This window comes from Lepidochelys kempii, chromosome 9, assembly GCF_965140285.1.
Source record: "Lepidochelys kempii isolate rLepKem1 chromosome 9, rLepKem1.hap1, whole genome shotgun sequence".
In the NCBI taxonomy this organism is placed as follows: domain Eukaryota; kingdom Metazoa; phylum Chordata; order Testudines; family Cheloniidae; genus Lepidochelys; species Lepidochelys kempii.
This window is the reverse complement of record NC_136388.1, coordinates 89,276,617-89,300,158: the sequence shown is the minus strand read 5'-3', so window position 1 is coordinate 89,300,158 and position 23,542 is coordinate 89,276,617. Positions and strand designations below refer to the sequence as shown.

The 23,542-nt window shown below is 46.2% G+C and overlaps 2 protein-coding genes across 2 annotated transcripts; one reads left to right on the top strand and one right to left on the bottom strand.

Moving 5' to 3' along the window:
* The first annotated feature begins 536 nt into the window (after positions 1 to 536).
* On the top strand, positions 537 to 16,146 carry MCTS1 (MCTS1 re-initiation and release factor). Its single transcript, XM_073361305.2, has 6 exons — positions 537 to 716; positions 2,487 to 2,639; positions 3,395 to 3,492; positions 4,746 to 4,879; positions 7,443 to 7,510; positions 12,085 to 16,146. The coding sequence occupies exons 1-6, from the start codon at positions 706 to 708 to the stop codon at positions 12,164 to 12,166; spliced, it is 546 nt and encodes a 181-aa protein (XP_073217406.1). The 5' UTR covers positions 537 to 705; the 3' UTR covers positions 12,167 to 16,146.
* Positions 9,103 to 21,697, bottom strand: C1GALT1C1 (C1GALT1 specific chaperone 1). The gene is made up of 2 exons (XM_073361304.2): positions 21,527 to 21,697; positions 9,103 to 17,808 (listed from the first exon to the last, which is right to left on the bottom strand). The coding sequence occupies exon 2, from the start codon at positions 17,800 to 17,802 to the stop codon at positions 16,846 to 16,848; it is 957 nt and encodes a 318-aa protein (XP_073217405.1). The 5' UTR covers positions 17,803 to 17,808; positions 21,527 to 21,697; the 3' UTR covers positions 9,103 to 16,845.
* Positions 21,698 to 23,542: the final 1,845 nt, after the last annotated feature.

Here is a 23,542-nt window from a genome sequence, read left to right as displayed (position 1 = left end):
AAAGGCTGCATGGGGGGGCAGCAGGCGTGCAAGGGTTCAGCGGTGCATGGGGCTGCAGGCCTGCGTATGGGTTAACGAGGAGGGTCAAGAAACAAGACCAGGATGGGGATGTGGGGGAGGCATGTGTAACTGAGGGCAGGGTGCTGTGTTCGGACACTGTGGCTCGGGTAGGGTGGGTTGGGCTTAGGGTGATGAGATGTCCTGATTTTATAGGGACAGTCCCAATTTTTAGGTCTTTTTCTTATATAAGCTCATGTTACCACCCACCCCTTGTTCTGGTTTCTCAGATTTGCTGTCTGGGCCCCCTAGCTGGGCTCTGTGCTTGAGCGAAGGCAAGGAGGGCTTGTGGGGGGGAGGGGCGGGACACTTCACCCCGTCAAAGCCGCAAGGTGGAATGGGCGGGCAGAACCACGCAAACCGTCCGCCGCCAGTCCTTGCACGCATGCGCAAGGAGGCGGTGCCGCGCGTTGGCCGCCGGGAGTTGTAGTGCCCGCGGCTGGCAGTCGAGCTTCCGTTGTTATGGTGAGGTGCGACATGCCGTAAAGCGGGCCCGCTTCCGGCTGGGGCTGACGGGAGAGTTGGGGCCTCGTGTGAAGCATCTAGGACTCGGAGCCTGTGGATGCCAGTTCCACCGCCAGCTCCTCCGTCCGCCCGGCCCCCCAGGGACCCGCCCGCCTCATCTGGCCGGCACCCAGCGTCCCCAAGATGTTCAAAAAGTAAGTGGGGGGCCCGCTGCCGCCGCAGCGGGATGTAATGGGCGCCCCTCGTGGAGCCGGGCCCCGCCCTCCTCGGCGGAGCTGGGGTCCCGTGCTGGCGGGCGGGGCCCCGCTGATCCCCTCCGTGGGCGTAGCGGCGCCCCCTGCTGCTGGTCGTTGGCACCGTCTCTCGGCAGCACAGAGGGGCGGGGGCTCTGAACGTGAACGTTCCCTGCGGCCAGGCTTGGGTTCACCCCCCTGGGGGCGGGGTGGGCACTTTCCTCTCCCCCCACCCGCCCCAGGGCCGCCCCATCGCCCTCGCAGCCACCGCGCGCCCCGGTGGGGCTGAGAGAGCCTGGGGGTAGCCAACGGTGACACGAAGGGCATCAGTCGTAGAGATCCCGTGCTGTGAGGTGGAGCCCTATATAGGCATGCCGGGTGGGTACCTCGGTGTTACCATCGCTCAGCTCCTGGGCCTGGCTGGTCTTTATTCGTTGGGTGCGTTTTAAGTAACGCAGGGGAAAAATGCCCACTGATATTTCACCATTTCATTCAATGCTGTAGGCTTGATGCTCTCTTTATAATGCTGTCTTTCTGATCTTCTCTAGTGGTCTCTAATCACAAAGTGAATGTTATTAAACAATTAGCCTGTCAAGATTTTTAATAGGTTCACATTATACCTAAAGATAATACTTAAGTCGAGGTAATCCTTAAGCCAGTCATTAATGCAGGGGACTGGACTTCACTAGATGCCTCTTGAGGTCTCTGAAAGTGTAAATAAATGTTCAATAACTGATACAAATAAGAGGTGTCTCAAACACTGATATAATGCAGTTCTTAACACTCTTCTCCCTTAACCTTTCTTTCGGATGTTAGGCCTGTCCCTACGTGTAAGTGCTCTTTCCTAGGTTTTTGTACTGCTATCTAGTGGATTTCAGAGAATACATTCAAGTGGTAGATTCAGTTTGTAACTTCATATCTAAATAGTTTGGTGATAAAGTAGATCTGTGGCATTGTTAAAGCATGTAATATCTGGGATAACCTACATAATTCATTTTTTTAATTGTTCCCTTCACATGTATCCTGGTTCTAAATAAATATATTAAATAGGCTGTATAAATAGGTTTTAGAATTATTAAAATATATTTTTTTATGTACTGAAATAACAATCAGCTTGGTAACATACATCTACCAAAGGAATGAGAGAACATGCTTTTGTCGTGTACACACTCAAAGCTAAGATAAACCCAGAAACACATAACAACTTGTATTAATGGAACCAAATGGGACAAATTTAGGCTCCGATTATGCAAGTTGTTCAGTGGAAGCAGAATCAAGCCCTAAAACTAGAAGTTAATGAAAACACTCCCATTAATTTTGATGGAGCAGGATCCAGCCTTTAGGGAAGACCCCTCTGTCTGGGGAGAGTATTGTTGACTTCAGTGGGACTGACCCAAACTGGGAGAATATTGAGCTTTACTTGCTGCGAAAGCAAGTATTCGGCATCTAAATGCCATTTAATTGTCACTGAAAAGTTGTAAATTGTGTTGTATTTCAATTATCTGATTATGTATTTCCTTTAACAAATGAGTTGCATATTGCCTAGATTAAAGTTACAAAATGTTTTTGTGAGCAGTACATGTGGGCATTAAATTGTAACCTTTTGTGAAGGATGTACAACTTCAGTACTGCCAGACATTTGATAGCTAAATTACATGTACTTTTTAAAACTTAAAATAGTGATCATACTGGCATATTGCAGACAGTGAAGTCTGTTTTGTGACTTGGCAGGTTTGATGAAAAGGAGAACGTATCCAACTGCATCCAGCTGAAGACATCAGTTATTAAAGGCATTAAGAACCAACTGATAGATCAGTTTCCTGGTATTGAACCATGGCTAAACCAAATTATGCCAAAGAAAGATCCTGTCAAAATAGTAAGATGGTAAGTTTCTCTTCTTGTAATCTCTGCTCCCAAATTGCCTTGATGTTTACTTATTACATACTTTTCTGTGTCTGAGCAAAATTAAGTCTTTTTTGAGAAATATTTTTTCTCTTGGGTATCATAGATGAGAGTGCATGTAGGAGCTTATAAATTATGACTAGTTCAAAAGAATCCATGTTCACTATGCTTTTGGAAAGCTATGTAAGAACTCATTCGAATAACTGAACCATCACCTGGTGCATGGCTGGTGTTACTGGGAATTTTTATCCCTCAGAATATATCTTTTTCAACACACACAGAGAAAATAAAATAAAATAAATAAAATATAAATCTTCTTCAAATCTTATTTGCTTATGGTTAAGTAAGTGGGGTTGAGAAGAGTGTATTATGAGGAGGTGGAAACCTGAAGAGCATTTTTTCACCATATCTGGCCTTCCAAGTCTGACTTGACTAATTCAGTTTTTTTTATAGACAGTGCACTTGTACTGAACTTCACTGTCAAATGTTAAATTAAAAAAAAAAAAGCAGACCCATAGTGACTGAAGGGCTGTGCCTCTTTTTTGTATTGCTGCTAAGGGGGAAATGTTGAGGAACTAGGTATATGAGCTTAGTAAGGAAACTTGTGACTAAAATGTTACTGCTTGAATGCCCCATTTCTGCATCAAACAAATGGTGAGATGCAGGAGAAACTGAGTAGTATGATGCAGTAACCCAAAAAAATAATTGGCTCTTAGAATAACTCTTTTATCTTGCAGTCATGAACATATAGAAATCCTCACAGTAAATGGAGAGTTACTGTTCTTCAGGCAAAGAGAAGGGACATTTTACCCAACGCTAAGGTTACTTCACAAATGTAAGTCTCTTGGGAGCTGGGCATAATAAGGGATGAGTGGAATTCAAATAGGTTTCTGTAATTACTGTATCAAACAAAACTTACCACTTGCATATCTCTGTCATAGATAAAACAAAATAGATCCAATCAGTAAGCTGCAGGTGGAAGAAAGCTAAGTCACTTAGTTCTTTTTGCTGCCAATGTGGGATTGTGCCCTACAGCATTTTTTGTGATACTTTGTGAAATCTTGTTCTTAAATGTGCGAAGCTTCCCCCAGTTCCTCTGGGAGACTTTTCCCTGACATTCAGTCTAAATTGTTGTTTTATCCTATTTCCTCATGTTATATCCCCCGGTTCCACCCAATATTTCTTTTGGTTCTATTTTTTTTTAAAATAATTGTATGTGGTTATCATGTAAATGTCCTTGTAATATGTATTTTGCTCCTCAACCCCACCCCCTCCTGCTCTAAAACATATATTTGATAAAATCTATCCCTCTGGGTTTTGTTTTGTTTCTCTTCTCTGAATTCTTCCTGTTTGTTTACATTATTCTGGTACCAAAGGATAACGTTTGTAAAAGCTCCTAAATCCCACTGAAAATTAATGGGACTTGGGCTTCTGAGTGCCATAGGTGTTTTTGAAAATATTACCTGACGTCCAGAACTAATATCAGTATTGTAAATGTAGTTTTGCAGAGCTTCTCTCTCTCTCTCTCTCTCTCTCTCCCTGACACTTGTATGTTCTGATCCCTTTCTCTTTTCTGTGTGTCTGTAATCCTCACTACTTCTGCCCCATCACATCTAGACTGAAAGCTTTCTGGCGAAGGGCTGCATCTTTACTTGTTTTGGGGCATACAGATTTGGAGATTTGGATACTTTAAAACAATAACATTGTCATTGTGAGAACGCTTACTGAAATTGTTACTAGATGCGTGGGAGCTTTAGGTTCAACTATCTTAGTCGTCTTCTTTGGATCAGTAGTGGATGAACACTGTGGAGACAGTGCTCATATCCTTTGGAGAGGGTGTTGCCAAACAGCATGACCTCCAGATAACTGACAGAGTGATGATAAATCTCCCAAAAAATCTACTACCATAATAAACTAAATTTGTGATACCTGTAACTTGTTTTGTCCTTTTTAACCTGATTTAGAACATGCGGGTGTATTACTGAGTCCACCCAATGGCATGGATTACTGATGTCTGTCGTCATCCCTCCTACAGTGGGGTAAATCATAATTCTTCATTTTTCCCCCTCCCCCCCCCCGCCACCCCAGATCCATTTATTTTACCACATCAGCAGGTTGATAAAGGAGCCATTAAATTTGTACTCAGTGGAGCGAATATAATGTGTCCTGGCCTGACCTCTCCTGGAGCAAAACTTTACCCTGCTGCTGTTGATACAGTTGTTGTATCCTTCTTGGTCAGTTATATTCATGTGTGCCACAAGATGAGTGAATTGTCTATCACTGTATTTTACAAGTTAGTCATAGTCTGTCCTGAATTATCCTAGCTTTTCCAGGGCCCTAACTCTAATAGCCTGATAAGGGACAGAGGCATTCAGATCCTTCTGCAGAGTGAAGATTGTTCCATAGTTCTTACTTATGTTGGTATTGGTGCATAGTCACTAATGATTACAGTTTTGTCTGTAGTTCTTATTTAAGGGCTCATTGAGGGTCAGGATGGTGTTTCGTTAATCTAAACATAATTATTTTATTGCATAACTATCATTAAATCATTCAAACTAGTATAAAAGGAGACTGGAGAGGAGAGATGTAATTCACCACACAAAAGTAAATAAAAATAAATCTGTTGAGAGCTTTGCTCAACTGTATATTGATGAAATATTGGTCCTACTGATGTCAAAGGGACCCTTGCAATTGATCGGAGGCAAGATTTTACTCTATGCCTGTGATGGACTCCATTGAGTGTGAAGGGGGCAAGCATTCCAATATCTGGTCTCGCCTCTCCACTGACTGAGACTGGAACAATCGGCAGATCCAAGCTGGGTGATCTAAAATGCTTCTACTGTGCTGCTACTGTTAGTTAGCATGTGTCATTGTTAGCCTTAGGGCTTGTCTACACTGGCACTTTACAGCGCTGCAACTTTCTCACTCGGGTGCGAAAAAACACACTCCTGAACGCTGCAAGTTTCAGGGCTATAAAGTGTCCGTGTAGTCAGCGCTGGGAGCCGTTCCCCTCGTGGAGGTGGGTTTTTTTCTCCCAGTGCTATGCTGCGACTACACAAGTCACGTTAAAATGCTGCTGCGGCAGTGCTTTAACGTTGCTAGTGAAGACGTGCCCTTAGTAATGAAAGAGCATACATCTGACTTCTCTGGTGGTTTTTGATGTACCCAGGACTGTGAGTCACTTTGTTACCCCCTGCCTCCAGCGAGGGGGGAGTCTGGTAGCTGGGTGGCAACTCCCTGACACTGTGAGCCCTTCACCTGCTCATGCCCTCTCTGGGCTTATGTCAGCCCTTCCTTTGCCTGCAGGCTAACAATAGGTGCACCCCAGCTCATGAATCCCTTTGAAACATCCCCTTGTGATACCCAGCCCCTGACACTGGCTATTCACAGAATTTTCAGATCCTGTGTAGCATTCCCTAGTTTACTAGTTTTACTCTGTAAAGTACACAGCACCTGTGAGCGCTTAGAAACAAAAACAGGTTTATTTTCCTAAGAAAGAATAATGATTTAACTAGAAAGAGTGTGTGGAAACAAGTGCTTACGATATAAATTGAAAATCTCTATTTATACTTACAATAGTTACCTTTCCTATTCAATAAAATAGATTCCTGCACCTCCAAGTTCAGTCTGTTGCAGAGCAGGGTGATGGCTCCTCAATAATCAGAATCCAAATTTTTTGTGAAAGCACCCCAGTCAGTGAATGGATTGGAAGCAGTGTGTCCTTCTCAACACAGTTATACTGAAAACAGGTTTTGGTTTCTAGTCACAGCCAGGGTGAAGCTCTTTCTGTTGTAATGTTCTTTTTTCACCTTTAAGTGGTTTTGACTGTGTCTCTTTATCTCTGATGGTTTCCTATTCAAAGTCTCAGTAATGCGCAAGGCTAAACAATTGAGCCTTGAAAATTGCATCACTGGCCAAACAGGGCAGGATGACAACCCCACCGTTGCCCAAGTGGGACATTACCGAGACATCCTAGTGACTTCAAGACCTTTTTTACTTCAAGTCCATAAAGCATACTTTCAATATAGATACATTATGCCTTAAATATTACCTGTACGTACATCTCACAATGATTATTAATATTCACAAGTTACGAGCTTTCTGTAGATACCTTACATGTTACTATTTATGGATAATACCCTGCAAAATGTGTTCAGTGTAATGAGTTTGTCAGGTCTGAGGTGGGAACTTATTTGTGAAGTTCAGAATACGCTTTGGCTCAGAGTTTGTGTCACAACTTTATTGTTTCAGTTGTGTCATTGGTTACGTTCCTCAGGATTTTGGCTTCCGAGTAGTTGAAAACAGCATCCCAGATGTACAACTTTAATCAGTGTATCATTCTTTTAAGTAGAGCAGGGCCATCACCTTTCCCTATTAGGCACAAAGGAAGCAGTTAAACTAACAGCAATACAGTACTGACTTTGCATGGCTTTTTCTATTTCACAGCTGTTTAAAGGCCATACAAACTGTGGCTGTGTTTCTTCCCACATTGACTCAGCAGTTTAACGCACTATATTTTTTCTGCTTAACAAATCTAGAGCACTAGTTTGTTAATATTCTGCACAGTGTTTGTTCAGTGAGCCATTGTACAAGAATACAGTGCTTTAGTGCTTACAATTATCTCTAAAAACTAAGCTCTTGAGAGTAGTAAAAGGGTAACACTTATCCTAGTGACTATGATACTTCTGAAAAGGTGTTTCCTAATGTTCTGCTGCTTTTATTTTTTTCTGCAATATGCTTTTTTAAAAAACAAACAAACTCGTATTCCTTAGCTCTACGTTGTAGGCAATAATGGCAGAAGGAAAACAACATGCACTGTGTGTCGGAGTCATGAAGATGTCAGCTGAGGACATGTGAGTCTCATTTTTAAAACTGATTATACAGTATAACCTACCCCTTGTGATAATTCTTAATTACATTTAGAAGACAGTGACCTAAGTCAGAGTTTCTCAGAGTGGCTGTACTGCTGTTCCTTCCAAGTGCAGAACTCATTCAGGCGTGTTTCCTGCTGAATCATTCTAAGAAGCACAGAAAAATCTATTTAGGTCTTTTCTCCTTTCCCCCCTGCAGAACTACAAACCATTATTTTATTTTTTTGCATGAGAGAAAGGGAAGAGGGATCATGTTCTGAAATATGGACAGTGTCAGCTTGTTACTTTTGTTTGAGGCCTTTATGAACATAAAACAGCAAACAAAAATTATCTCTATATAAAATACTTGCTAACTGATGGGACTCAGTGTCCGGAGAGAGTTGTAGTTTGAGGTTTAGGAGGCTTGAGTCCATCACAGTGATGCAGTGAACTTTTCATGTTTGCCAGGACAGTAGAGATTAGAAGTCTTACTGGCAGTCTTTATTTCTGCCACTTGCCCTTTTTCTTCATGTTGTTCTCTTGTCCTAACCCTAGTCCATCTCCCATGCATAGAATTCGTGCTTGCTGAGGTTAGATAGCTTGGCTAAGTTTCTTCTGGAACTTAGAGGCCCATTCATGGGAGAGAAGCGAAATGAAAAACTACTAGAGGAGGCAGTAGAGAATGGTTTTGGGGGAGGGATAGCTCAGTGGTTTGAGCTTTGGCTTGCTAAACCCAGGGTTGTGAGTTCAATCCTTGAGGGGGCCATTTAGGGATCTTGGGCAAAAAATGGGGATTGGCCCTGCTTTGAGCAGGGGGTTGGACTAGATGACCTCCTGAGGTCCTTTCCAGCCCTGATATTCTATTAACAGAAAGGGATGTTTCTTTAGCTGCAAAAGGAAGGAGGTGGAAACCTTTATCTCCTAACTATTATTAATGTAAGTTTTTGTTTTGTTTTTTTTTTCCCCAAAAGCACCTAACTGGCTTAGGCAGTGTCTACAGTTAAAATGCTACAGCTGCACTGCTGTAGCACTTCAGTGTAGACACTCTCACTACAGCATGGAGGGGTTCTCCCATTGCTGTAGGTAATCCAACTCAGTCAGAGGCGGTAGCTAGGTCAATGGAAGAACTCTTTAGTTGACCAAGTGCTGGCTACACTGGAGGGTTAGGTTGGCATAGCTATGTCTTTTGGGGTGTGGATTTTTCACACTCCATAGAGATGTAGCTATGATGACGTAAGTTTTTTTCAGTGTAGAAGCCTGAGGGTTGGTCTAAGTATCTAAGGCACTGTCCACACTTAAGTGCTACAGTGGCACAGTTGTAGCGCTGCAGCTAAGAATTCTTCCATCGATGTAGTGATATCTATACTGTGCATTAAGTGGGCTTAACTGTGTCTCTCAGGGTTTGAAATTTTTCACACCCCTGAGAGACGTAGCTAGGTCAACCTAAGTTTGAGGTGTAGACCATGCCTAAGTGACTTCTGAAAATGTTATGTAGGTTCCTAAAATCAGTGAGAGGCTTTTGAAATTTCTGCACTTTGAGGCTCTTTATATGGCAGTGTAAACATGTGAAACATCAAATGAGCAGAAACTCTCCCTGAGAAGTAGATAAATATTATTATTGTAGCACTCTCCACATTTTACAGATGAGGACATAGAGGGAAGTGTGGATACATGTACTCTTGTCTCAGGTCTGCAATAACTTGCCCAAGGTCATTGTAGATGTGGGCTAGAACATAGGTATCCAAATGTCCAGTCTTGCCGTCTAACCACTGAATATCTTGACTCTGAAAGAGAGGCAAACAGAAGGGGAGAAAGAAAAGGGAATAGAGAGGAGAAAACAAATGACAAAGGAAAATGAGAATAGAGAGAAGCCATATAGTGCCTAGGTTACTACAATATATAGTTTCATAATCTTCTGCTTTTTAATGTACTTCGTGAGCTCACCTAACACTTTGATTGAAGCTGCAGAAAATAATGACAGAAGGTTGATAAAGTAACAAGTCAAATTGCTGCTTACAATTGGGCTAGTCATTAGATTAATGGGGCAGTTGTTGTTTTTAAATAAATAAATATATCCAGACGTATATAACATTTATTCCAGTTCTTAAACCTAGAATGATTGCAGTTCTTTTCCTGCAATTAAATTCCACATGGTGTTTGTATTAAGGGGATACACACAAAAAGCATAATTTAGAAACAAAAGGCTATGAGAAGAATATCACTTCTAAAGCACTTTGCAGTTTTCAGAGCACTTCAGTTACTTTTTGCAATTCTCAACTCTCCTGAAGGAAGTAGGTATTCTCATTTTATAGATGGGGAAACTGAGCCACTAAGTGACTTGCCTGCAACCGGAGCTGGTGGCAGAGTTGGAATTAGAACTCTCAAATTCTGGATTCCAGCAATGTGTTCAGTCTCTGACACCTTACCAGGATGTATGCCAGGGGATTGGTGATAATTTTTGTAATGGAACTTTGAAGACAGTGAAGTTTTCTCGAGTAATAGAAGGGTTGGTTGAATAACTGAGGGTTCTGTCAAAAGGGTGCAATTACAAATTGGTAGGATGACAACTGGGAGATTCCTGCTGCTTGAATGACTTTTGTCATCTTAGCAGGCATTAGGAAATGATTTGAATTGAAGGATTCCAATGTATAGAAACAGCCTGTGTTGTTAATTACCATAAATGAGTGGAAGGGAAGCACAAATGTGGCTTGGAGTTAAAATATGCCTAAAACACATCTAGCAGTGGCCTGGTGGTGGTAGTACATTGCACTGTCATGAAGATGGCTGAGGTTCAGTTCTGTGTGATGTCCCTAGCACTCTGAGATGAAAGGGCCTGGATCAGTACATGATCATGTTGAGCAGGGGCCCTAAATTAAGAAATAAATAAGTAAATATAGGCCATTAAAAATGGAGTGTTACATCGGTAGAGAACTACTATCCAGAGGGAGAGGGCTGATCATAGGTCATTAGTACCTCTTGCTGCTTCATTGATGAGACTATAAGAACATTAGCTTTGGAGGAGACTGCACAGCCTACCAGCAGGAGAAAAAATTATGATGCCATTGAAGTTTGCATGAGTACAGCCCTGCGCGGATACACAAATGTGTATCCGCATCCAATCTACTATCCGCAAAAATTATCTGTGGATATCGGCAGGTTTGCAGGGCTCTACACTGAGGGCCAGGCTGAGGCTCTGAGGCATCCTCCCTGTGGGAGCCTGGTCAGGGAGAGCCGTGGGGAGCCCGGGTGGAGTCCCGGACCCTCCACCTACCCTCATCTGGGTGTGGAGCCTGGGGTCGGGGACACAGCCAGGGGCTGCTCTCCTCCTCCCCCCCGCACTACGGGCAGGTGGAGGGTCCACTGCGGCTCCCCACAGCTGCCCATCTGGCTTTTACAGTGGCTGTGCTGTGGATCCAAGTGCTCCCTTCCCCGGCCGGAGTTGGGTCGGGGGGAGCCGTGACGAACCCTCAACCTGCACTGGGCAGGGGACCAGAGCAGTCCCCCAGCTCAGTGTCCCTGCCCCTCAGCGCAGGGCAGGTGGAGGGACCCAAGCTCCCTACAGCTGCCAGCAAAGCTCTCTTGGACCCAGCTCCAGCTGGGGGGTCGGCTTAGCACCGCAGCTTGGCCACAATAAGAGCTGGATGGGCAGCTGTGTGGAGCTGCGGCAGACCCTCCACCTGCCCTGGGCAGGGGACCTGAGCCCTGCACCCCTACCCAGTATCCCTGCCTCCCAGCCCCCCCACCCAGGGCAGATGTAGAGACCCAGGCTCCTCACAGCTGCCAGTGCGGCTCTCCCAGCTTTGGCTGAGGGGGTGGGTGGGGGGGGCGGAAGGGGGCTGCTCGGAGCTGCAGCCTGGCCATGGTAAGAGCCAGGTGGCCAGCTGTGGCAGACCCTCCACCTGCCCTGTGCATGGGACCCAAGCAACCTTCCACCCAGGGCAGGTGAAGGATCCATGCCATGGTTCCTCACAGCTGCCTGCCTGGCTCTTACCGTCAGAGCCCTGCTTGGATACAAAATTTGTATCCGCAGCCACAGTGCTATCCTCAGATATAAAGTGGATACCTGTGGATTTGCAGGGCTCCATGCGTGAGAAAGGAGAATCAGCAGGCAGATAGATGATGTATTTGGTTGAGTGAGTGGAAGTCCACCCGATGACAAATGTTATAATTTCATTTCAGTGTGACTGTTTTTATTGGTGTTTCTTAGCACTGGACAGTCTTTTTCTGGTAGATGTTTGTTTTCTAGTTTCATACTGCTTTGTCAGATATTTCTGGTTGTGATGTGAGGTGCAGCTGAGCAGTAAAGTTTGATTCCTACTTCAGGGATTATTTTTTTATTATGTACTTTAAACAGCATCTTTACAAAATAACAAAGTTCAAATTAAAAACTAAGGTATAAAGTCACAGTCAGCTTACATAAAGAGGCTTTTCTACAGCTTTCCATGTATTTTACAGTTTGTAGTCATGTTAGTTAACTTACGTTAATGTAGATGAGCCCAAAACGTTAGTTGGGTTGAATTGGAAATATATGGTAATGAACCATTATACCTTTTTACATTTAATTTTTCCTTTCACAGTGAGAAAGTCAACAAAGGGATTGGCATTGAAAATATCCATTATTTAAATGATGGCCTCTGGCATATGAAGACATATAAGTGAAGCAAAAGAAATGGTGTGACCCCCCAAAGGAATGCACTTAGAGTAAATGGACTGCTTTGTAATTCCTTTTGTTTTTAATGTGACTGAATGTACAAATTTATTTTGTTCAGTGGCTACGCTAAATAAATCAAGTGAATGCTAAAGTCCTGTTAGCGGCAATAGTTTTCTAGACTCTATTACAGTTCTTAGGCTTTTATCCTAAATCCATGTTGTCAGAATGCTTGAAGATATATCTGATGAAAAGGTCATATGTGAACAGTGAGTAGAACACTTCCTGCGAAGAAGAGAGAAAGCTAACAGTTTAAAATGTTGTGCTCTCTCCTAGCACAGTAATTTAAATTGGATTTAGGATATATTTAATGCTGTTGTATATAAAATTCCTAAAATGTGTTAATGCATTTGCTTTTGATAACAGGAAGTCAAGAAGGATGTTAGTTTCTGACTTTTCAACACACAAACTGGATGTTTCTATGTTCCATATGCTTTGTGTCAAATTCTAATTTAACTTATTGTCCAACAGTAGTGGTCTGAATGTTTTACTCAGCTGAGTGGCCACTTTTTAAGATGCAATTAGTTTTATGGACTATAATATAAACATTGGATTGTGAGACAGATGACATGACCAGGATACGCTATTCAAATGATCAGTTACCACACCATATTTGAGATCAGTTTTTCCCTGCATTGAAAATCTATAGTAACAGTGGGGAAACTTTAAATGGCCACCGTGGTAATTGCTAACAGGTTCTGTAACCAGAAGTTAGTATTTCTGGGCCACATTTTAAAAGAAATATCAACTAGGCCTCCATTTGTGCACCCTATCACCTGCACATGTGCTGTTACTACTTATAAATGGGGACTGCATGCATAGACTCCTCAGCATTAAAGTGATTGTGCCTGCAGAAAGAATGTTGTCGTGCGGAAAGATCTGGAATGACCAGAGTAATAACTCTACCTGACTCATTGTTGGAAAGATTTATTAATATTGTAAATCTTTTTATTTGTATTTGCAGTTTTTAATTTTGTATCAAATGGCTTCTGTCTCATTCTGTGTGTTTTGTTTCAACATTTTTGGATACTCTAATTCAAGAACCATTGACTTAGAGAAATACTCTTCCCTTATCCTAAAGTTTTATTACAACTATGGGATATGAAATGTGTTTTATCTAACAATAGGTAGTGCTAGCTTGAAGATTTCTCCTCTTCACCTAACACTAAGTTAAAAGGTGTCAGTTTTGAAAGTGACAGAATTCTAATGCTCCACCTACTTATTCTAGTAACCAAGGAATGAAAACTAACTTAACCAGTTTGGTAGCTACTACGCTATCATTGTTGAACAAAGAAAGCTATACAGTGCTCACACTTTATTCTAAAAAAGTTACATGTCAGTTTTTAAACCTGGTAATAAAACTTCTCTGAACTCACCGTTAACCAGATGTGGGATTACATTACATGCTTTTATTTGTACTACTTAAGTAAATTCAGAATTTTTTCCTTTATTTTACGAAGCATCTGACACAATACAGTAAGCTAGGCCTGTCCTGGGAGGGGTTGCACAGGAAATTGATTCTACTTTCCCTTTAACTTTCTTGTTGATGTTAAATGATGAAATACTGTCAACTAAACTTCCCTTGGGTAACAAGGAAAGCTGATAACAAGAAATGGAAGTGAACGGGTTCCAGTTCACAGAATAGGGGAAGGGAGTAACTTATCTCTAACAACTTCTAGCTAAGATCTGCATAGTTTTAAAGTTGCTTTCATATAAAAAAATAGCTCTAACACTGTCTACCTTGTCATTTCTTGGAAAGGAATAGTAACATCAGGGCAGATCCTGATATGGACACACTTATCATTTTAACCTGCTGTAACTATAGATGGGTAAGTTTACATTGATTTAAGAATGTCCAGTCGCAGAGCAAGTTAATGAAAATTACATTTTTTAGTTGAACTGCTGCAGCTTTGAGTGTAGGCCAGGCCTCAGCCAATGCTGCAGTTTTAGCCTATCTGCATCAACAAAGAAAGTGTGAAGAAAATGCCTATTGACCCTCCCCCTGCCAAAAAGACTGTTGGAAACTCAGTAACCTGCTAAAATTGCCCATTCCCTTCTGCTGGGGAAAGAGTGTAGTAAAAATCATAGCCCTTTCCACAAAGAAAATGTTGGAAATGTGGAGGTAGACAAGAGGATCTATAACTGAAAACAGTCTAGTACCAACATTACATGACAACTATAGCTCCTCCTTCCATGTCTCTTGAAACTCAAGGGTGGGGCTGAAGCATTCATACTGCTGTTACTGGGATACTGTGACTTTGGGGGACTGAGGCTGGTGACTTATAGAGACTGTAATGATTTAAAATGTAGTTATTCTCTAAAGAGAGTGTAGTATTCCACATTTATTGCTTCACTGACTTCCAGCTCAGCCCTGCTCCATTTCTAAACTAGCATTTTCTAATATCCAGGATTGTAAATTCAAGCTGTGCTCTCCCTGGTTCTCACATCAGCCATAACTTCTCTAATTAGAATTTAGTTAATTTTGTGTATGGATTTAAATACGTTTTAGCTCCCTTTCCCCTAACACATGACACTAGATTCCTAACAGGAGTGAAAACTTGTCACCATGTGAACTGGGAATTACACAGCAGGAGATCTGAGTCAGGAGATGCCTATTTTTAGTCTCTTTGCTGACCATAAGTGCAGTTCAAAAGCATCTTGAAGATTATTTTATGAATATGGAATTTAGAAAATATATAAGCACTTTCTTTGACTTAATTGAATGGATTATTAAAATTTATTTTTAACTATTTGTACTTAAGCATATTAACACATCCAACTATTTTGAGAATCTCTGTTGTGCATACAATTACATGAACCAGCCAATCCTTAACGTACAAAGCAGATCTCTGGGTGCAAAGTACAGTATAAGAGCAAGCCAGGTATTTTAAAAAAAGGACAGCTCACTAGATGAAGTGAATGAAATCTGCCAACAGCTGCATCAGTTTGTTTTAAATATATGTATTTCAAATGTTTAACTTCTACAAGTTTTGGTTGGTTCTTCTATAAGACGTCTGATAACATAAATCCACATTTGATAAAACTACCTTTGGTTGAAGTTTCCTGTACTTTGCCACAGCTTAACAGATTTTAATGTCACAGTAACAACTTTTGAAAAAATGAATGAGTTAAAGGGATACTCTAACTATAGAAATAGTAAAGAATGAAAAAACCCTTTCATCTTAATTTTTAACTGGTCATTCCCAATTACAAAGCTGCTCCCTATCTGTCTGTACTACACATTTAGTGAAGCTGAGGGTCAGTATCTACCTTTCTGTGACACTTGCAATTGGCTAACTAATACTAGTTTCAGTTGTAAAGGTGAAATTTTAGTACAGCAGCTTCCACAATCATAGGGTTGGTATTTTCTCTAAAAACAAACAAAAACACCCACCCTTGTGCTATTTCCATGCAAGTAGTGATATATGTAGACCGTTAACTAGTCATCTTGAGGATGGGATGTAAATATATAAAACCAGTGTACATAATGTCTATGTAGTAGTGCATGTAATGTCTACTATGGCATGGAAAGCAGGAAAAGTTTGTGACTAGGATTTAGAGCAAACAATATTTGTTTTAGATGCAGCATTTCAATATTGTCACCTTCAGTGGTTTGAGCCAGAATCCATTAAAGGTACGCTGCCATCTTGATTTTTTGAAATTGCTAACTGCTAGAAAATTCTGTTTAATAGACCATGTCCTGAGTTACCATACAAACTTGTTTTACATGAAGATTCCCAGCCCCCACTGATGGTTAGAAGGACCTTTTAGATGGGCCCCAACAGCAATATCAAACATGCTTCATCATATCCTCTGTCTCGATGCCTGTCTCCTGCACCCATCTGTATGCTGCCTCTTACTTTCAGCTTCACTGGTGTTTTTGCAGAAGGTAGTGAAGACAGTGGATATGCTTTTGTCCCTGAACTGTGCAGAGTGCTAGCAAGTGTACAAAGTAAAACAGAGGAAATGCATGTTTTTCTCATAGACGTTAGTGCTGCTTAGTCAATCAGTAGGTACAGCAGCCTTCAGCAGGTTATGAAGTTGATTAGGTTTCTTCATATTAATGCTGCTACCTTTTCCTGAAAGTGTGAAAATTCAGGCCACTGACATTTCTATTCTAGATTACAACAAACTGAAAAAAATTGCTCTATGCACTAGGGTAAAGAAAACTGCTTAAAGTTGTACTTTAATACTAAATCTGTATTTTCACTTTTATTTGTACATCTTAGAAAGATAAAGATTTTCAAGAAGTGCATGGAAGAGTTCAAAATCAAAAAATCTTGCAAAAATATATTTAAATTACAATAGATTAAGATTCATTTGTTTTCACTTATAAATATTTAGCCATACAAACATCCCTATAAATTCATTTCCTTTATCACAGATTTTAGCATTACCGTTAACATTTTTCATTCCAACACAGTCAAGCGCCAGAAACGTTTTTGTATAAAAGTTTTAGAAAAAAAGATTCCCCCTTTTAAAACTAAAATGACCAAACCCTGATGTGCAAAAAATACACAGAAACCATCAAATACAAAAATTGCACCAGCTTGTATACATGCAAGTCACATTATGCATTAACAGCTGACTGCATGTTCTACACAATACATATGCCTTCTTTGAACAGATATCAGTCATTCTCTGAACCTGCGGGAGGTAAGAAAACCAGAGCATCTTTGAAATTGTGCCCATATGCTCTGAGCCTATAAACACCATACATCATTACATGCATGTGGTTAGAAGCCAGTCCACTGAAAGTGATGGCCATGTCAGAACAGCATCCCTCTACTACTTTTTGAGGGTGATTAGCCATTGCTTCTTTAATAAGAGAACCAACTGATTTGGTGTTAAAGACATCTTTTCCTTCAGAATCTTCTGCATTTTCAGCTAATACTCCAGTATATTTCAGGCAGACTGCTAGTTGTTTATCCTCAGAGAGTTTCCAGATCAAGCCTCCCTGTTCTGGACACTTATCAGAGTCTTCAAAAACTTGACAGAGTCTTTTTAGGGACTCTATACTTAAGACAATTCCTCCATCACCATCCACATACTCAAGCTCTCCTGATTTTACAGTATGACCTATATAAAAAGGCTGCGATGCGTCTTTTTTAAGCAAGAAATATTTGAGATTTTCTATAACAGCAAATGTAGTTGGATGTGCTAGAAAGAACCAGTTGTACTCATCTTTATAGCGTTCATATGCTAATTTATAAGCTTTTCTCATCATCACCCACATGTCATTTGTGTTGAGAACAATAGAATCAAACACCTTAACGCTTTCAGAACTGTAGAATTCTGCCTTGTCACAGTGTTTGCTCCATGTTTCTTTCACAGCAGCCCAATTTCCAAGATCTTTAGGTTTTACAAGGATGATACAATAAACACGGATACTATGGCTGAGCTCCATGCGCTCACCTTCTGACAAATTTGAGACATCTTCCTTGTTAGGTGCTTGAATATGATGATGCTCATGGTGATGTGTTTTAGTCCCATGGCCCATTTTAATATGTCCTACGAGTGTAACAAACACACAGAAGAGTCCTCCTAACATCATACCTTTCACAAAAGAACTGCTTTCAGAAACCATTTTTTCCTAGAAAGAAAAAACACCTTTTGAGAGGTTATGGAAATAATTATTTGTAAAGATTCAATTTTATCTCAACATAATTTTTTTCTGTTCATAGTTTAAAAGAAGTTCCTAAATTTTAAATTGCAATTATAGTTCCTTTAACTTTCTTCTGTAGTTTAAATTGTTAAACCACTGTACATTGTCATGAGAGGAGCAGCAAGAATTATAATGCTTTTACCAATCCTAATTATTATGGTAAAGTTACAGGATAAAGATGTTTCCATATTAATTCTGTAAAAGTATTCCCACAAGGTCTTTATCCTCAGAAATCTGTGTTCAATTTCTTGTCTGTGCACTGGATGGAACAGCTTACCTTTACTCTAACAAAGGAAGTGGAAACTGGCAGTTGTTATCAGAATGAGTACTAGCTGCCTATGCCCCATGGGCTCAAAATTTTGGAGACCTAAGGAAGCTCCAGCCTGTCTCATGCCAGGGAGCTGAGAACCCTAGCATAGAAATCCAGGTATCTTCAGAGAAGCAGAGTTGCAGGTAAGTAATCATTGCTGCGACAGGCAGCTGTCAGCCGAAACATCAGCAAAAGAACTTCTTGTCAACTCTTTGAAATGGGCCATCCTGATTATCACTACAAAAGTTTTTTTTCCTCCTGCTGATAATAGCGCACTTTAATTGATTAGTCTAGTTACAGTTGGTATACCACCACCCATTTTTTCATGTTCTCTGTATACATCTTCCCACTGTATTTTCCACTGCATGCATCTGATGAAGTGGGTTTTAGCCCACAAAAGCTTATGCCCAAATAAATTTGTTAGTCTCTAAGGTGCCACAAGTACACCTCGTTCTTTTTGCTGATACAGACTAACACGGCTACCTCTCTGAAACCTGGTTTTCACTGTAATTCAATCCAAAACTTTAATCAAGTAAAGCTATTTTGAAGGACAAAGCCTTGCCATAACCAAGTATGATTCACAATCCTGCTTCTCCTCTCATTCCACACAGACTGACTGCGTTTCCTTGGCTGGGGAATTTATCACTGGAGATCAGGCTAAACTTGAGTCTTGCCACATGTATAGTAAGGTGCATGCTCTTTCTGTGGGCTCTCTCCTTAACAACTAAACTGCAGAATGGTCTCAGCTGTCCGTCCTGGGAAACAATAATCTGGATTATTTCCTAATCAGATTTATTAATTGAGCTGTGGGAAAGGGTTTGAGAGTTTAGTGCCTTTATACAGAAGACCAGCATAGCGGTCCTTGTAACAGGGCAGTGGGTGCACAGATACATTTCAATTAATCTGTTACAGAGTTTGGGCCTTTAAAACTGGGAGTTACAGGTGGAGGTGTTAAGAGTAGGAGAAAGTATATAACCTACAGAAAGGTAAGTACTGTATAAGGTTTCCTTCCTTTTAGGTAACGGCAGCAAAGTCAGGGGAGTGCTAGTGTGGGTCTCCCCATAGTAGGCAGGAAAGTGCTACCTAGCATAGAAGCACAAATCATTCCCCTTCCAAGGTGTGGGTGGCAGGAACAGTCACTATTATTTAGTGTTGTGCACTATTTTGAGTCTTCAATTTATTAACAACCTTGTCCTACGAAAGGGCACAGGAACAAAGCGGATCTCTTGGGCTTTACTTGGCCTGTCTGAGCTGGAGCATGACACTCTCTTCTAATGACAGTAACTGCTGAGACAGGTGTGACTGCTGCACAAACATGGTATGTGGAAGGAAGAGAGACTTAAGCAGAAGGCAAGTGGTTTAGGGGCAGGTCCCTAGGAGCATAAGGGATGTTTACTCTTGTTAGCACCTGATATAGGATGACCAGACAGCTAGTAAGAAAAATCGGGGTGGGGACGTAGGGGCAGAACAGGTATATAAGACAAAGCCCAGAATATCGGGACTGTCCCTATAAAATCTGGACATCTGGTTACCCTAATCTGTTCTCCTGAGGCAGGGGTAATGGGAAAGGAAAGGAGAATCATCTATGTTCTGAAAAAGGAGGGTGAGGCCCACCAAAGCAGCCAACTGGAAGGGGAGGTTATTCCCCTCACCCTAGGGTGGGCGGTGAGGACCACCCGTCGGAACAGGGGGAGCGGGGCGGTTATGCCCCTCTCTCGAGAGAGGGGGGGCGCCAGAGGAGCCCGTCGGAACGGGGGTGTGTGGGAGGTTATGCCCCTCTCCGGGGGGGGGGGGGGGGGCGCCAGAGGAGCCCGTCGGAACGGGGGGGTGTGTGTGGGAGGTTATGCCCCTCTCCCGAGGGGAGGGGGGGCGCCAGAGGAGCCCGTTGGAACGGGGGTGTGTGGGAGGTTATGCCCCTCTCCCGGGGGGGGGGGGCGCCAGAGGAGCCCGTCGGAACGGGGATGGGCGGTTATGCCCCTCTCCCGGGGGGGGGGCGCCAGAGGAGCCCGTCGGAACGGGGGTGTGTGGGAGGTTATGCCCCTCTCCCGGGGGGGGGGGCGCCAGAGGAGCCCGTCGGAACGGGGGGGATGGGCGGTTATGCCCCTCTCCCGGGGGGGGGGGGCGCCAGAGGAGCCCGTCGGAACGGGGGGGTGTGGGAGGTTGTGCCCCTCTCCCGGGGGGGGGGGGCGCCAGAGGAGCCCGTCGGAACGGGGGGGGGTGTGTGGGAGGTTGTGCCCCTCTCCCGAGGGGAGGGGGGGCGCCAGAGGAGCCCGTTGGAACGGGGGGGTGTGGGAGGTTATGCCCCTCTCCCGGGGGGGGGGCGCCAGAGGAGCCCGTCGGAACGGGGATGGGCGGTTGTGCCCCTCTCCCGGGGGGGGGGCGCCAGAGGAGCCCGTCGGAACGGGGATGGGCGGTTGTGCCCCTCTCCCGGGGGGGGGGGCGCCAGAGGAGCCCGTCGGAACGGGGATGGGCGGTTGTGCCCCTCTCCCGGGGGGGGGGGCGCCAGAGGAGCCCGTCGGAACGGGGATGGGCGGTTGTGCCCCTCTCCCGGGGGGGGGGGCGCCAGAGGAGCCCGTCGGAACGGGGATGGGCGGTTGTGCCCCTCTCCCGGGGGGGGGGGCGCCAGAGGAGCCCGTCGGAACGGGGATGGGCGGTTGTGCCCCTCTCCCGGGGGGGGGGGGCGCCAGAGGAGCCCGTTGGAACGGGGGGGTGTGGGAGGTTATGCCCCTCTCCCGGGGGGGGGGCGCCAGAGGAGCCCGTTGGAACGGGGGGGTGTGGGAGGTTATGCCCCTCTCCCGGGGGGGGGGGCGCCAGAGGAGCCCGTTGGAACGGGGGGGTGTGGGAGGTTATGCCCCTCTCCCGGGGGGGGGGCGCCAGAGGAGCCCGTCGGAACGGGGGGGTGTGGGAGGTTGTGCCCCTCTCCCGGGGGGGGGGGGCGCCAGAGGAGCCCGTCGGAACGGGAATGGGCGGTTGTGCCCCTCTCCCGGGGGGGGGGGCGCCAGAGGAGCCCGTCGGAACGGGGATGGGCGGTTGTGCCCCTCTCCCGGGGGGGGGGGCGCCAGAGGAGCCCGTCGGAACGGGGATGGGCGGTTGTGCCCCTCTCCCGGGGGGGGGGGCGCCAGAGGAGCCCGTCGGAACGGGGATGGGCGGTTGTGCCCCTCTCCCGGGGGGGGGGGGGGGCGCCAGAGGAGCCCGTTGGAACGGGGATGGGCGGTTGTGCCCCTCTCCCGGGGGGGGGGGGCGCCAGAGGAGCCCGTCGGAACGGGGGGTACTTTCTTGGCGCCTGGCGGGAGTCTCCCCTGTGCCCGTGCTGGGAAATTCCCGCCCCGCACTCACCGGTGCCGTCGAGCGGACGGGACCACTGGCCCAGCGAGGACGAGCTCGAGCTCCACCCCCACCCGGAGACGAAGGCGGAATTGCTACTTCCTCTTCCGGCAGGCAGGGCGCGAGAGCCGCACGCAGCCCTTCCGGCCGCGGCCCCTCACTGGTTCGCAGGGCCCCGGGCGTTCTCGGGTGGAGAGGCCGGAGCTGACGTTGGAGCCAGAGCGGCTAGGCGAGGGGGCGGGGACACATATCCCTCTCTTCCCGCCCACCGACCGCCCTTCCCCCCCCCCCCAACCCTTCTCCTCACCCCCCATTCTTCCCTCCCCACAGCCCTTCCCGCACCCACAACCCTTCTCCCCGTCCCCCCACCCAGCCTTTCCCCCTATCCTTCCCCCGCCCACAGCCCTTCTCCCCGTCCCCCCACCCAGCCTTTCCCCCTATCCTTCCCCCGCCCACAGCCCTTCTCCCCGTCCCCCCACCCAGCCTTTCCCCCTATCCTTCCCCCGCCCACAGCCCTTCTCCCCGTCCCCCCACCCAGCCTTTCCCCCTATCCTTCCCCCGCCCACAGCCCTTCTCCCCATCCCTCCCACCCTTTCCCCCCACAGCCCTTCTCGCACCCACAACCCTTCTCCCTGTCCCCCCACCCAGCCTTTCCCCCATCCTTCCCCCCACCCACAGCCCTTCTCCCCATCCTTCCCCCCCACCCAGCCTTTCTTCCCATCCCTCCCCCCCCAGCCCTTCTCCCCACCCCCCCATTCTTCCCTCCCCACAGCCCTTCCCGCACCCACAACCCTTCTCCCCACCCCCCCATTCTTCCCTCCCCACAGCCCTTCCCGCACCCACAACCCTTCTCCCCGTCCCCCCACCCAGCCTTTCCCCCTATCCTTCCCCGGCCCACAGCCCTTCTCCCCATCCCCCCACCCAGCCTTTCTTCCCATCCTTCCCCCACCCACAGCCCTTCCCGCACCCACAACCCTTCTCCCCGTCCCCCCACCCAGCCTTTCCCCCATCCTTCCCCCGCCCACAGCCCTTCTCCCCATCCCTCCCACCCTTTCCCCCCACAGCCCTTCCCGCACCCACAACCCTTCTCCCTGTCCCCCCACCCAGCCTTTCCCCCTATCCTTCCCCCGCCCACAGCCCTTCTCCCCATCCCTCCCACCCTTTCCCCCCACAGCCCTTCCCGCACCCACAACCCTTCTCCCTGTCCCCCCACCCAGCCTTTCCCCCATCCTTCCCCCCACCCACAGCCCTTCTCCCCATCCTTCCCCCCCACCCAGCCTTTCTTCCCATCCCTCCCCCCCCAGCCCTTCTCCCCACCCCCCATTCTTCCCTCCCCACAGCCCTTCCCGCACCCACAACCCTTCTCCCCACCCCCCCATTCTTCCCTCCCCACAGCCCTTCCCGCACCCACAACCCTTCTCCCCGTCCCCCCACCCAGCCTTTCCCCCTATCCTTCCCCGGCCCACAGCCCTTCTCCCCATCCCCCCACCCAGCCTTTCTTCCCATCCTTCCCCCACCCACAGCCCTTCTCCCCATCCCTCCCACCCTTTCCCCCCACAGCCCTTCCCGCACCCACAACCCTTTTCCCCATCCCCCCACCCAGCCTTTCCCCCATCCTTCCCCCCACCCACAGCCCTTCTCCCCATCCTTCCCCCCCCCCCAGCCTTTCTTCCCATCCCTCCCCCCCCAGCCTTTCTCCCCACCCCCCCATTCTTCCGTCCCCACAGCCCTTCCCGCACCCACAACCCTTCTCCCCACCCCCCCATTCTTCCCTCCCCACAGCCCTTCCCGCACCCACAACCCTTCTCCCCGTCCCCCCACCCAGCCTTTCCCCCTATCCTTCTCCGGCCCACAGCCCTTCTCCCCATCCCCCCACCCAGCCTTTCTTCCCATCCTTCCCCCACCCACAGCCCTTCTCCCCATCCCTCCCACCCTTCCCCCCGCCTTTCCCCCCACCCACAGCCCTTCTCCCCACCCCCTATTCTTCCCTCCCCACAGCCCTTCCCGCACCCACAGCCCTTCTCCCCG

What these genes read in the sequence shown, in the direction of transcription:
- MCTS1 (XM_073361305.2), top strand. An exon ending in CTGCTGTTGATACAGTTGTT is followed by an intron (nt 4,880 to 7,442) that starts GTATCCTTCTTG and finishes TCTACGTTGTAG; the next exon opens with GCAATAATGGCAGAAGGAAA. An exon ending in AAGATGTCAGCTGAGGACAT is followed by an intron (nt 7,511 to 12,084) that starts GTGAGTCTCATT and finishes TTCCTTTCACAG; the next exon opens with TGAGAAAGTCAACAAAGGGA.
- C1GALT1C1 (XM_073361304.2), bottom strand. Translation starts at nt 17,802, where the DNA reads ATGGTTTCTGAAAGCAGTTCTTTTGTGAAAGGTATGATGTTAGGAGGA.